This window comes from Molothrus aeneus, chromosome 33 (genome assembly GCF_037042795.1).
Source record: "Molothrus aeneus isolate 106 chromosome 33, BPBGC_Maene_1.0, whole genome shotgun sequence".
Taxonomy (NCBI): Eukaryota; Metazoa; Chordata; class Aves; order Passeriformes; family Icteridae; genus Molothrus; species Molothrus aeneus.
Genome location: NC_089678.1, coordinates 845,739 through 860,817, shown reverse-complemented (window position 1 = coordinate 860,817; position 15,079 = coordinate 845,739). Strand labels below are relative to the sequence as shown.

The 15,079-nt window shown below is 43.9% G+C and overlaps 1 protein-coding gene and 1 non-coding gene across 2 annotated transcripts in view; one reads left to right on the top strand and one right to left on the bottom strand.

Annotated features, from left to right (window-relative positions):
* The first annotated feature begins 4,256 nt into the window (after positions 1 to 4,256).
* TRNAT-UGU (transfer RNA threonine (anticodon UGU)) lies at positions 4,257 to 4,329 on the top strand. The gene has a single exon. It is a non-coding gene; the product is annotated as a tRNA-Thr (tRNA).
* Positions 4,330 to 6,687: 2,358 nt separating this feature from the next.
* HHIPL2 (HHIP like 2) overlaps positions 6,688 to 15,079 on the bottom strand; it is a 29,220-nt gene continuing 20,828 nt past the window's right edge. Inside the window, 7 exon segments of the mRNA XM_066568486.1 lie at positions 6,688 to 6,766; positions 9,139 to 9,223; positions 11,311 to 11,453; positions 11,805 to 11,931; positions 13,199 to 13,392; positions 13,394 to 13,534; positions 13,877 to 14,020. Coding sequence (XP_066424583.1) covers positions 6,688 to 6,766; positions 9,139 to 9,223; positions 11,311 to 11,453; positions 11,805 to 11,931; positions 13,199 to 13,392; positions 13,394 to 13,534; positions 13,877 to 14,020 — 913 coding nt within the window.

The window sequence follows — 15,079 nt, the reverse complement described above, 5'->3', positions numbered from 1 at the left end:
TTAAAACCCACAGAATGTCCCATTTTACATGAAGACTGAAGCTGTGCTGCAATTCCTTTCTCCCAGAGGTTAAAAAGGAAATGGAAGCATGCCAGTTTTGCTGATCTGTACCTCTGCTGAGATAATCCCAGGTGCACCAACCTTCCCCCAGGACACAGAGTCAGATGCGTGGAGGACAAAGGTGGGCAAGCCTGACAACCTGTTAGGAGGCATACCAGGTCTGCAGAGGAAACATTGGCTGCAATTTGTTTTATACTATTGCAGCCCAAAGCTGCTTTGTGCAGCAAAGAACCGAACCCTGTGAAACACCAGTGAAACTGAACACAGCAGGGAACTGGGTGGCAATCGAGGCAAAGGAGTTTGTAAAAGGGATTACAGCAGTGCACGAGAATTTCCAAGGATTTCCATGGATTTCCTAGGATTTCCATTAATTTCCTTGGACTAGCTATCTGAAGAGACATTGCTTTAGTTTCCCCTGAATGAAAGATATGGCAGTAAAATAATGGAATGTGCTTGGGATTAGTTTACTGAGCTTAACGAGACGGGCAAAAACTCACAGCAGCTCAGGTGACATCTGTGGGTTAACACAGGGTTAATTAAACACTGACTTGTCCAGTGACCACACCTATTCTTACACTAACCACCCTATTTTCTAGCTTGGTGCTCGGTCTGGGCCTAGAGAAGAAATTTTAGAGAGTATATATAAATGTGCATCTTTAGATGTCTGGCATACCTTTAAAGGTCAGTCATCCTACAGATCTTTCTAAAAAACCTGCACGGTAAAAATTCACTCCTTTCAGCATTTAAAGTCTGTTAAAATGATTTCTCTAATCTTTTGATGCAGTCCTTAGGTTCCACCTAGTGGCTTTCAACAGTCATGAACAGCAGACTAGACAGGCATTTTATTGCTTAAATGCTTAATTCTCACACGTGTGTGGGTCTAGCTGCAGAAAGAATCATAGAGTCTTCTTTAGATGTAGCTCTGCAGTTTTGACCCAATCGATCCTTAGAAAAATAATTGCTTTTCATATTCCACAGGAATTATCCACTTTGAAACACTAGATACAAAACATGAGCTAAAACAAGATTTTAAAAATTGGAAGAAATAACCTGCTGTGGTATTTCCACTAAATTACCATTAATAACTGAGGCTGGGGAAGTTCCTGTGAAGGCTGCATCGACTCCCTTCACAGCCAGCTGAGGAACAGGCACCTCTAGACCAGGACTCGGATTACTTTTCGTAGAGGTTTACCTTCAGGCGGGATGAATTACATCCCAGAAGTGTCTCATTTCCTCATTTTCATTACAAAGAGAAGCCAAGGGGCTTACTGATAGCATAGTACCACCACCACACCTCCTGAATCCCACCCAGGCTGTCTGACTAAGAAACACTCTGACACAGCCCTTGAAGTGCAGCCCACCGTGTAGGGAGCTCTCAGCCGGCAGCAAAAGGCATCTGGAAGCAGGGCAATCACAACAGTTAGAGATTTGCACCTAAGTTTAAGAGCCCAATAGTGGCAGGTAGCCATGTTATCAAAGAAAACTTATTTCAACACTGCTCTTCTCTCAGAATACATCTTACCCTGCTGCTCAGCTGTGTTAGGCTGATGAAGGTAGGCTTGTCTTATAGCATGAAAAGTGTAAGACAGTTCTGCTCCTGCCTTCTTAAAGATTATAAAACAATCTATGCTTATACTCCAGTTCCCTAAGGCATTAGCAGAACACTCACTACAGACATTTTAGCCCTCTTTGGAAGAGCTATAGTCCCTCTAAAGAGTCACTGTCTTCAAAGGAAAGGGGAAGAACAGCATCCAATGAAATGTGCAACTTCATGAATTTATCAGCTGCCACATTAGAGGCCAAAAGCAGATATTTCAAAGTAATTTTAGTGACCTTCATAAACAACAAGAAAGAGTTCACCAGAACTGATCTAGTTTGTCCACAGAGATCATATCCATTTCTAAAGAGAAGGTGAAATAAAACTCAAGAGGAAAAAAAAAAAAAAAGAGGAAATTGACCTTGTTCATGATTTGTGGAGTGTGGGACGGATGAAAGGTCTTTAGCTCCTTAATGTAGCTTTTTCTGTCTATTCTCATTTCAAGGAGCTTTACTTTTGGTCACACACAGCTTGAGGCTTGCACCCAGCAAATCATGTCTGCTTTTCTAGAACATGACTGGTGTACAGCAAAGCTGCTGGATTTGTAACTCCACAGTCTCTCCGCTTCCTTAGCACAGCCCACCTTCTCACCTTCACCTAAGTTTTCATGGAACGTGTGACAGATTGGTTTTTTCATGCAAAGAAAAGGAGAAAAATCCTCAAGTGCCTTCAAATTTCCATAGTAAAAATTAAAAAATGAAGGCTCCACACTTCCTGTCTTGCTGTTGGGTTCATACCCCAGTCAAATGAGACGTGTGGTTTATCTGCGAGAGTTAAACCAGTTTTTGTGCAACAGTGATTTCACAAAAGCTGAGGAGAATTTCAACACGGAGCTATCTGCTTAAAGTGACTGTCTCCCCACTCCGCACAAAACCAGATGTTGAGCAGTCTTACCTTCCAAAACCTTGACTCAGGCAGCAGCTGCTCCCTCCCTCTCAGCGTGGGGGATGCCCGGGAGAAACAGAAGCAATTCTCCCCTGTGCAACCGATCCCCTCTGTTAAAAACGCCAATCACTTGTTTTTCTAACTTTAAAAGTTTAATAGCAATAAAATGGTTATTAAAATAGTAATACAATTAGAGTAATAATAATTTGGACAATTTGAATTAGGACAATATGAGACAACAAATACAAAGAGTTACGGACGTCCAGGTACCTTTTTCTGGGTAGCACGAGGCCGAAAAAGGACCCACGTTAACAAAGGATTAACCCTTAAAAGCAATAGCCTGTTGCATATTCATCTGTCTCGGTCTCTCTGCGAGCCTCTCAGGAACCCTGGGCCAGTCTCGAGTCGGCAGACACCGGGGAGGGCAGCCCCGACACGGCCGACAGCGGGGAGACACTGTCTGTGCCCCGAGGGTACTGAGGGCACCTGGGCTGGGCGCCTGTGCAGCACAAGAGATACCAGAGACATCGGTAGAAGAGAAAGGGCTGACTCTTAGCAGGGGTTAATCCAAGGTTTTATTAGGATCCCAAAGGAGCTCCTGCACCTCAGGGGCCTCCTGCCGAGAGCCCCGGGAGATGTCCGAAGGTCACATTTAAAGGGAGGAGGAAACCAAAAGTAGATAACATTTTACCAACCAATAGGTATCTCTGAGGGATGGGAACTGGGGGATAGACATATAGGGCAGCGTATGGGACTAGGCCTGGGGGGCTGACCCCTGGCCTCTGGCAAATCACTCGACAACTTGGACCGAAACTTCTGGATGGGGGGGATGGGATGCTGAGTGATTGACAGAGAGCCAGGGTGGGGGTCTTGGGGATGATCTCATCCCAGGAGAGGGATAACACAGGTAAAGGGAGGGGAGTACAGTCTGGGATAAACCATTTGGGAAAAATATTGGAATACAAAACAAAACTACTTCAAAATATTACAAAATATAAAAATGCACTACAACATTCATCCACTTCATACATGATGCATAAATTCCATTCAAAAACAGGATTCTGTCTGGTCATCGTCAACTTCTTCCTCCAAATCCTAACAGCGCCTTTGAGGCGGGAAGAAGTTAATTTCTTCTGATAAGAGGGCCATAAATTCTTTTTCTCTGAAAGATTTAGGTGTCCTGTGGCTGCTATCTCGCTGCGAGACCTTTCTTTAAAAAAAGTATCCTACATAGCATCCGTTTCTATTTTAACAATTTTTATAGCCTAAAACTATATTTAACACAGTACTTAAGAGAATTAATACAGCATTACTTTCTAAAACAACACATATAATATTCATTTTAATATTTGTGAAAAGCCAATCATAAAATACATGCATTGTTCACACTCTCCAAGGCACGTCCACCTTCAATCCGTGGTAGGTGCGCCCACCCCCTCATCAACACGGGAAAGGCCTCCCGTCACCCTCGGGTAACGCCGAGGGCGGGGGGGCGCGGGAGCTGGATTCCCTCCCCCGCCAAGGGCAGCTTTTCCCCGGAGGACCTCAGAGGCTCAGCTCAGGCCTGGGGGTGTTGCAGGTGCGGCGCCCACAGACGGCTCCAAGGGGCTGCCCCGGGCCAAACCCCGGCGGAGGGCAGGGACCCCGCAGCACCGCGGGGGGAGGCTGCCTCGCGCAGGGACACAGGTTGTCGGCAGGAGGACGACAGCTGTGTGGCTCCATAGCTCAGTGGTTAGAGCACTGGTCTTGTAAACCAGGGGTCGCGAGTTCGATCCTCGCTGGGGCCTCCAGAGGTTTTCGTGCGAGTATTTTATTTAATTGTTGTTTCTCCCCTAACCGACCTGGGGGGTTCCGGGAAAAGCGAGCGGCGGGGGTCGCCTTTTGCACGGCGCCTACAGAGGGCGGCGGTGGGAGACGACCGAAACGTCGGAGCTCCAAACTGACGACGTGGGCTCGGCTGCTTCCGGGGATAGGAGCGCAAGGGCGGTCCCAGCTCCGCTTCCCAAATCAATCATTTCCTGGATCTGAACACCGGAGTTGTTACGGTGCCGGATTGTTCTACGCGGGGTTGTCCACCGCATAGAATCTGGAGTCGCAGGATGGTTCCTGCCCGTGGCTCGGCTCTAACGCGCGGTTTTGGGGGGTTTGCTTGGCTTCTAGTGCTTTCATTGTGTTGGTGTTTCAGAGTTGCTGGACATTTCCAGCCCTTACTGGACCCTATGAAAGCTGCAGGTGAGCCTTACCTTGAAAAAATATTCATAGTATAATTTAGACTGGAAGGGACTTTAAAGATCATCACATTCCAAGCCCATGCCATGGCCAGGGACACCTTCCACTAGACCACGTTGCTCAGAGCCCCATCCAACCTGGCTTTGAACACTTCCATGGATGGGACATCCACAACTTCTCTGGGCAACCTTTGCCAGTGCCTCACTGCCCTCACAGTGAAGATTTTCTTCCTAATATTTAATCTAAATCTCCCCTCTGTCAGTTTGAAGCCTTTTGCCCTTGTCCTGTCACTACCTGCCCTTGTAAAAAGTGCGTCTCCAGCTTTCTTGTGGGCCTCCTTCAGGGACTACAAGGCTGCTATAAGATTTCCCTGGAGCCTTCTCTTTTCCAGGCTGAACAACCAAGATTCTCTCATAGTAGAAGTGCTCCAGCCCTCTGAGCATCTTAGTTGTCCTCCTTCAAAATATAAAATCTAATTACATTGTCTGAAAGACAACTACTCTTGAAACACACTTTTCCCTGCATTTCAGCTAAATGACAAAAAAAATTAAATAAAGGTGGGGTAACTGACATGTCTATTCTATATTGTTCAATAGAAGATTAAAGTCCTGAAATTTAGAGTCAGATTTATTAAACAGTCATACACATCCAAATCTTACCAGAATGTCCACCACAGGCTCTCATAACCACTTATGTCAGAAAAGGACATCACAGCAGGATTTGGAAGCTAGTGCTGTTAAAGTTTAATGTTCAATAGAACATATGTAGAGACTGCTAACACTGCCATTAACAGGGACACACCTGGGAGCACGGCATAACAAGTCAGCCACAATCTCTTTCATTTGGTCACTATTCAACACTTTTGTTTCACCATTTTATAAGCTACTTGCTTTTTCTGGGACATCACTGAGCTTCAAAAGCTATTTTGCTTGTCTTCTTCACTTTTACCTTAGGTAGGGCTGCTTTCTTTGGAAGAACCTCCTTGATTCTGGCTAGGTGGGAGCTCTTCTCTTTTGGCAAAGGTGGTGCTGGTGCAGTTCTGGAGTTGTGTCCAGTCTTCTTTCCCTTGTGAGGTTTAGCCTCAGCTTTGATTCTCTGTCTCTACCAGATGGAGCTGGTTTTCCTGTTGATGCTTTTACTTTGGTGGATGTGGTCTTTTTGCTTTCTTATAAGAAACACTTGGGGTGGCTGCAGTGAGGGTAGAAGGTTTTTTTGAAGGCATGGTTCTTGAAGGTTCATTTAGCAGCTCAAGGACAGTCTCTGAGTAAAGTAATTAACATGGTTTAGCCTTCCTGCTTTAAGGCAAAAGGCTTATTCAGAGATATGATTGAGAGAAACACTTATTAGACCTATAGTCAAGAAAAAGAGCTGAAATTATGCAAGAAGAAATGCATACTATAAACCTCCCTTCTTCCATCAAAAGACCCTTGTTTTTCTTGGAAATAAAATTATTGATTTTAGAAATTATGAATGTGTTATTTAAGGAAAATTACTTCCAGACAGAATGTAATAAAATCTTGCACACTTCTCTAGTAGACTTAACAATATTAATTGTTCAAAATACACTAATATCTGGAAATCCCTGACAAAATAATATCAACTTGCTAAACATTGGTTTCTACTCAAGATGTAACTCCTGCCCCAGCTGCATGGGACTTAAAGAAAGAACGTGGCTTGGAAAAAGGAAGATTGAAAACTTAGGGGAAAAAAATAATCAGGGACTGGGGTTAAGCAAAGGCACAGCATCAAGTAGACAGCAGAACCTGTGTTTGATTATCACATAAATGTGATAACCAACCTTCGGGATTGCTCCTGCTCAGTAGTTGTTAAGACTCCTGAAGGTTTCAATCACATGCCTGTAAGTTTACGTATATGTTTTGTTTCTCATTAAAATCAAAGCCTGACAACTTACTTGCTCATGGAAGAAATGGTATCTGTTTGCTCTTTGTTTTCATTGGAACAGGCTTGTATTTACACTTCCCTGGTGGAGCTCTCCTTGGAAAACAGAAAGGCAGATGCAGGCATCTGAGAGATTGTTAGGGAAGTTTATTTATTCCATAGGCACACACCAATTCCCTGTTCTCATTTGCCTCTGGTGGAAGAGGCATGAAATCACTTTAGGCACTTGGAATGCAGCACAGGTGGAATTCAAGAGGCTGACACAGGGCTGGCAAGCCATAAAATCCCTGTCCCAACAGCAGCTGGTGAACGTGACTTTCACTGGGATTTTCTTTGGATACAACAGTGCTGCAGCAAGAGGGGTGATAAAGGAGAGGAACAGGCACAGAGGGAGGGAACCACAACTACAAAGAAATGTGTCTGTGTTCCTCTCCTCTGTCCCCTGACAACTCCCCACAGTACAAAAGCACCAAAACAAAAACCAACTGAACACATATTCCCTGAGGTATAAAGATGTTGCACATTAAGTGACAGGAAGAGAGGTACAAAGAACCACAACACACCTGTGTTCTCTGTTACCCACCAAGGGAACTGCTGTAGGACAAATAAGAGCAGGTTCTTCCAATTTGGCATGCTTGACAGCACCAAACAAAGCAAAGCATGACCTAAGGCATCATATTTTCTTGTGATTAGCATTCTCCTTCAGACAATCGCAAGAGCCAAGTGCTTCCTCTACACCACTTCAATTTTTTTTTTAAAGGTTACTTAAGCAGAGTTGCAGGTATTGCTTGTGGGGCTTTTTCCCTTCATCTCTCTCCTCTCTGATTTTAAAATTACATTCTAACTCATTTTCTCTCTGCTCAGGACAGAAGGAATTTGGTGCCACCCTGCTGTCTCCAAGAGTACTGCTGCAGAGGCAAGCTGAAGTGGGGACAAAGGGCACTGCTGCCATCAGCTTTCCTGGCAGGTTCCTTGGGAAGTCTGAGTTGCCATCAGGCACATGACAGTGGCCCTGGCAATGTTTTGGAAGCAAGAGTTTGTATGGCTTGCTGTCCGTGCCAGTGAACTTCCTGCCATGTGGGTAGGAGGCAGGGAATGCTGGATTCACTGCCTGGGACTGTGCCCAGCAGAGAAGCCAGCTATCCCCAGGAAAAATCCTATAAACAGCAGTAAAATCAAAGGAGAAAGGTTCATGAGGAGACCAGAGTCACTCCAGGAGCTGGAGGTGTCAGGACTGTGCTCCAGAGCCTGCTCAGGCTCCAAGGAGCTCTGCACAGCCTGCGCACGCCTGCAAAGTGCAAACAGGCCAGGGCAGAGCTGACACAGCCCCATCCGGGCTACGGCAAACAAGGGGAACCGGAAAATGCAGGAAAAGATTTTAAGAGCCAAGGGAGTAAGTGCCTGGTCCTGTTCTAGAAGTGATGGACACAAAGCTTCAAAAGCACAGGGTCTTCATGACACATTAAGGAGCGGCATACAGACAAAAAAGATATATTTGTTTTGATAAATAGATCCTGCTCAAGCTCTTGATGTTTATGCATGGTCACATATATATATATATATATATATATATATATATATAGATATATATATGTATATGTATATATAATTTTTTTTTTCGTCCTTCACAGTAAATGCACTTCCTGGCAGATGATAAGCTATTAAAGGCAGAAATCACCTTGAGCAGTAAAACATTCAAGTTCTGTTCCCATCACCTTGGTACATAGTTTGAGTTAACAACCTAGCTTTGGATCTAACTTCTCAAGAAAACATAGTTTGTTTTCGTCATTTTATGAATGTCCAAGATCTCTGCAAAAGCACAAACACATTTGTACTGTATCTGTTCTACAGAGTGATTTGAAACCATTTAATGTTTTTTAGCAAAATGGGAAAGCTAGGGAGGCAAAAAAAACCCCATAAGTGTGCTTATTGTTCTAAAAACAGACTTTAGCAGGTATAACTGTTTGATGGGGAAAAACATTTTGCTTGGAAAAACTCAGGTTCGGGCTCCAGTTATTATTTGAGCACTGCATGAACCACCAGGTTTCTCTCATCTTTGTAAAGAAAACTGTGGAGTGCTATTTATTTTTTATTTATACTAATGTGCATCATAGATACTTGATATAATGAACCTAAAAGATATGGACTGTCCGTTTTAAGTCATTGCTTTGCTGTAATTCAGAAATACAACCAAGGAAACTTTCTTTTAATCCTTAACTCTCCCAGATCTTCAAGGAATTTGAACTCTATTTCCTATTTCTCTGTGCACAGATATGATGAGTGAGGAACAAATTCACTCAAAACTGATTAAAGTTGCACCAGAGGTACAGTGTGTAAACAAAACCCAAGGACTGGATGCAGATGTCAATGATTTTGTATCAGTAGTACTTGGTATTCTTTTACTGTGATAGCTGGAGAGTGGTAACTATAGAAGAATTTGGCATGGAAATACATCTTTAATTACAAACCTTGCAGGATCGATGAGCTTGTAGAGCGATCCATGTGGTGTATAGGCACTGGGATAAGAAGTAGACATAAAATACAGTTCACCACCTAAATGGAAGTGAAAAAAAGAAAACTGGTCTTAGATTCAAGTGCCCAAGCTGGATCCCAGTTCTCCATTTCCCTCTTTCCTGGCTTTTCAGTAATTCATGTAGTCAGAAAAGGAAACTCCTTCAGTTACCCCCTCAGCCATGCCTTATGTCCAAGAAATGGCTTTGTTCTCACCCTGCCCTGTGCCAGTGGGCTCCCAGAAACACCAAATGACCTCCTGGCTGCAGCAGGGTTCCACACAGAACCAGCAGCTCTCTTTCAGGCAGCACCTTCATTACCTCACCTCTGTGGCTCTGTAAAGGTTGCTTTCCTCTGTATAAATACATATTTCTTGACACTTGTTTGTACCAAAGAAGCAGCCAGAAACTACAAATAGAGGGGAAGACCACACAAAAAATATATTTTCCATTTCATAATCATACCAAAAAGGAAAAAATTCAGCAAGAGCTACATTAGTTAATCTGTGGAAGACAGAAACTTCTCATTTCTGTCTGGTAACTGTGGAAGACAAATGCTCCTTGTGCCTTCCCTTCAGCACTCACTAAAACAATATCCAGGGGAAAGGGAAATTAGAGTATCTTGCAAGAGGCAAAGCTGTTGTTTTCTTTCAAACTACATAACACCATGTTGGTTTCTAAAAGGCCACCAAAATAAGAGACATTTCACATTCACTCACTCCATATGTTAGAACAGTTAAAAACTGTACACATTTTACAGCAAAGCCTGCATCTCCATGCAGCTCTGACAGAATATGCTAGGCAGAAAATCTAGGATCTTTTCCTGGCAAGCAAATCTCTTTTCTGCTGAATGATCAAGTGCTAAAATGCACCTGTGCTTTCCAAAAACTTGCAGCTTCTTTTTGTATTACATAGCTCTGTCAGGACGCTGTAGAAAAGCAAACATTCATGTTCATTGATACTTCCACCTTGGTGGGATGTTGTGGTTTGCGTTTGGTTTGTTCCGTTCTCCCCTCTCCTAGCTTGGCAAGTTGGTCTGGCTCAAACCCCCAGTTATGTCAGTCACGGTTTTCCCCTCCTTCTTTTCCCTCATTATCCCTTATTTGTCCTTGTACCCCCTCCCCAGGCCTTCTGCCAGTCACCGGCACCCCACCCCAAGTTCCAGAATCTTCCAGCTAGGGTGTCGAGTGATTGGCTGGTAGGCCTGGGCTCCTCCCCTGACCTATCCCCATTGATCCACACCACCCATCAGTCTTCAATGTATCCAAATTTTCGTTCTATGATTGGTTTCTTGTGTACCCACCCCTTCCCTGTAAAACCCGGTCCCCGGAGGGGCTCGGGGCTCCTCCTCCACCTTTGGGTGGCCACCCTGCACTTCCCTTACCCTGGATTAAACCAAGTTATTTCACCTAGCAGAGGAGGGCCGTCTCTTTTCTTCACTCCTGCGGCGCGGTTGCTTTAATATCGGTGACTGTTTCCTCTCGCCCCACCCACGGTCGGCACATGCCACTGGCTTCGTGCCAGGGGAGTGCCGGTGTAACTGAAGGTGGCTGGTCTCTCTAAATCCCTTCAGCCGGGCCCCCCCTTAAAAACAGTTACAGCTTCAGTGGGAGATCTGGTCTTTGTGACCTTAGTAGTGTCCCATGTGCTGAGGCCTTTACTTTTAAATGAGTGGCTTTCCTGATCCCCAAATAAAGTCCTGGTCTATGATCCACAGTGTGAATTGTGGATTGTTGTGAATAAGACTGAGGAATTTATACTAAGGAAGCAGGAGAAGTTCAGAGAAGCTCTAAGAACTCAAGTGAGGATGGGATGGTATAAATGAAAAAGTGAACTGCATTGATATGGTCTTTTGATTAGTGAAAGAGTACAAAAGACCAACAATAAAAGGAAAGTTTCACATGAGATTCGGTTTCTTGAGCTTTTCATCAACCTGATCTGCAACAACTTCACAGGGCAGGAGACCTCCCTGAGCCACAGACCAGCCCCCATGCTGAGCCAGCCATAAACCTCTCTGCACTGCCTGCTCTCCAGGCATCCCTCAGGAACCACAGAACTTTCCACATTTTCCATACAGTAGAGAACAGATTGTACAGTTTCCATTGAAAGTGTGGCCAGCACGATACCCACCTGCTTCATCCTCAGCAAAGGAGATGATGAATTTGCTGTAGGAACTGATCATTCCAGGGAAAGCACAAGCTGTTGTACTGCCAACACAGATATCCTGCTTCTTCCACTTATTTGTCTTATCTTCCTGTAAAGCCATAAGTTGACTAGATGAAAAATAAACCCCTGTGTTTTATGTCTCATCATCAAAATTAGTTCCTGTCAAAATCATGCATTACTGAAACAAAAAAAGCAGTCAGTGAAGACTGTGACTGTTGGCTGGATTTTGGAGAAACAGACCTGAACAAAAGCAAACTTATCCTAAGGATTCTGAAATGGAGAAGTTTAAATTCCAGCAAAAATGTAGTTGTAATAGTCAAACACAGAACTTACTCTATATCCAAGTTTCTCATCCACTCCAGCCCAAAAGGTTTTGGGATGGTCCAATAAACTTATTTGCCCAGACAAGGAAAATGTGGGTATAGAATGGGAGCTGCAGAGGAAACAATCAGACTCACTTGCTCAGGAAATCACCAAAAATATAAAGACCATTCAAGTTGGGTGATTCACATCCCCTGTAGACAAAGCCTCCAGGAACTGACTTGCCCACATTGCAGCCATATGCAAATATTGGCAGAATGTCATCTGTCAAACACACAGAAATACAAAGTAAAAAAGTTTACTTTCAGAGAGCATCAAAAAGCAGTTGCTCAATGACACTGACAGGTACAAAAATTACTAGAAGGACCAATACAGTTTAACATTAGTGAAATTTCAGTGGTAATTAAGCAGTTTACTCTGGGACAGAACAGATCCAGGGCCTTTAAGGACCTCTCTGTGTAGTTGCTTATCAAGGCTTAGTCATGATGAGCTTCCATAAGACAAAAACCAAGATTCTCTACATCAAGAAGCAATGCAGGAAGGCATCAGCCTGCAGCAAGTGTTATCTTATTTATATGTGACTGTACCAGTCACTTTAGCAGGGATCATCTTTACCAATTCCAGTATTTTTAGAGAAGGGAAAAAGATCAAAACTGTAAGTGAGCTCAACATCTTCATGGGTTCACTGACACAACACAGAGCATGAGTGTGAAATGAGTGTGCTCTCACCATTTTATGTCATGAGACTTGTAAAATAAAGACTCTGCCTCTGGCAATGTTAAAAGAATTCAGTCCTTTCTCGAATTATCAGATTCCACAGAATTTTATTCTTGTCCTCACTTTTTTCTCTGCATTAATGTCAAGAATACATACTCTACACTTGTCTTCTCATCCAATTGTTCCAGAAACATCTGCAGGACCTTGAGACCAGGTGTCTTCACCAAACAGCTGAAGGAACATTATTATAATACTCAGTTTTTCTACCATGCTTTTACCAAGAGCTTTGCAAAGACCACCAATTTCTGTTTTTTAAAGGCAGCAAGTGTGTTTCGTCCATCACACCCACAGTCAGACCCAGAGCACAGCTTTTGGGCATTCTGCTGCAGCACTTTGCGGGCTGGGACACACTACATCTGTCACAGGTTTGGTTCAGGATTTCAGCATCAGCCTGGTCCTCTGTCCTTAGCCACAGTCATGGCTCAGAGCTTCTGGAGAAAACACAGTATCACTTTCTACTTAAATAAAATCCATTGTCCTCCTGGCTTTACTGGGAAAACTGTCCACAAAAGATACAGGCTTTGAATTTAAACACCTTGTCCAGTGTAGTGTGGGGCATAGAACTCCCTGCATAAGTAGAGCATCATTCCATAGCAATACAGCAGGGCTGGGGAAAAGGGATTTCTGATCTTAAAAAGCAGACAAATTCCATTTAATATACAACACTGGATTATTTAGCTTCACTGAAAAAACAGTGCTATAGTCCACTAAATATACACATATAGTAATCTTCTACAAGAAAGTTCTTCCTTACCCATGGAGGAGTTGTGGCAAAGCTTTGTGTCGTAGCATTCAAATCCCTCCTTTGCTCTCCAGCCATAGTTCCCTCCTTTAACAATGAGGTTGAGGTTGATTTCCTCAAACCTGTTCTACCCAACATCCCCACAGAATATCCTCCCTCTTCCCTTTTTTGTGATAGGGTCCCCTCTGTCCACTGCACAGCACCATATTCCTGACTCCATAGGCATAAACCTCTGGGCAGGCTTTGGGATCAGACACGAATGGATTATCAGGAGGGATGCGGTAAGGCTTTCCATCAGGGTTTCTTCCATCCACATCAATCCTCAACACTTTCCCCAACAAAGTGCTCCTAAAGGCAGAAAAAAGAAACCACAGCATGAGAGCCATCTGAAAACACAAAAATTCCCTTCTTCTCCTTGCCCATTTTCAAAGGATATATTATCTGCCTAGAAGAAATAAACCAGAGGCAGGTATGTCTTGCAACCCACTTAAGCAAGAAAACTCTCTTTTCTCTAAACAACTTGACTTTAAACATCTCAAATGTTCATTTTTGAAATACTGCTTTGGACAGATTTGCAGATGCACAAGCATTTTCAGGAAGCACTCTTACTCTATTCTTCCACATTTTCTCCTTTCCAAACCTTGTATCTTGGTGAACACGCTCAAAGCTTTCACCTGCCCTCCTACTTACTTGTTCTGAGCATTCCCAAATTTTCCAAAAGGGTCTCCAGCTTTCCCTCCATCTCCTGTGAATACATACAAATAGCCATCCACACCAAAGAGCAGCTGCCCACCGTTGTGATTTGCAGCTGTTTCCTCAAGCTCCAGGAGAATCCTTTTAAAAAAAAAAAAAAAAAAAAAAAGTAAGAATTAGCTTTTATCTTAGCATGGGTCAGGGCAAGTGCCCACATGACTGATAAATAAGAGTATAGTACTGTCATGAAACACCCTCTTCTACAGTACAAACCTCATAGGGCAGATGTTAATTCCATAATGAATTAAAGGCTGTTACTACTCTTTAGAAGACAAGAGTACAAGATGGAGAGAGAAGACAACCTTATTTCTGAGTCTTTTCAATCCATTTTAGTTTTCTGTGTGACCTTGAGCCAACCTGATTCTGGTAGTTCCATAGCAGGCCAGTCACACACCTGAACCAGAATGACTAGGAATGTGCAGGTTCTGCCAGTGGAAAGAATCATACCATCACAGACTGACTTGAGTAGGAGAAGACTTAAAAATCATCAAGTTCCAACCCCCTGCCATGGGCAGGGACAAATTCCACTAGACCAGGTTGCTCAGAGCTCCATCTATCCTGGCCTTGAACACTTCCAGGGAGGGAGCATCCACAACTCCTATGGGCAACCTGTGCCAGTGCCTCACCATGCTCTTCATAATACCTAATCTAAACCTTTCCCCCTTGTCCTGTCACTACATGCTCTTGTAGATGGACTCTGCCCATCTTTCTTGTAGGCTCCCTTCAGGTACTGGAAGGCTGCAATGAGGTCACCCCAAAGCATTTTCTTTCCTAGGCTGAACACTCCCAATTCTCTCAGCCTGTCCTTATAGGAGAGGTGCTTCATTCCTTTGATGATCTTAGTGGCCTCCACTGAACTCTCCAACAGATCTGTGTTCTGTGCTGGGGACCTCAGAGCTGGATGTAGTACTGCAGTTGGGACCTCCTGTAAGTGGAGCAGAGGAGCAGAATCCCTTCCCTTGGCCTGCTGCCATAAATCTTTGGATGCAGCCCAGGATATATTTGGCTTTCTCAGATGCAAGCTCACATTGCTGGATTATATCCAGCCCCTCACCTACTAGCACCCTCAAGTCTCCCTTGGCAGGGCTGCTCTCAATACCCAGCCTGTGTTGATACTGGGGGTTGAACAGGGACAGAGAA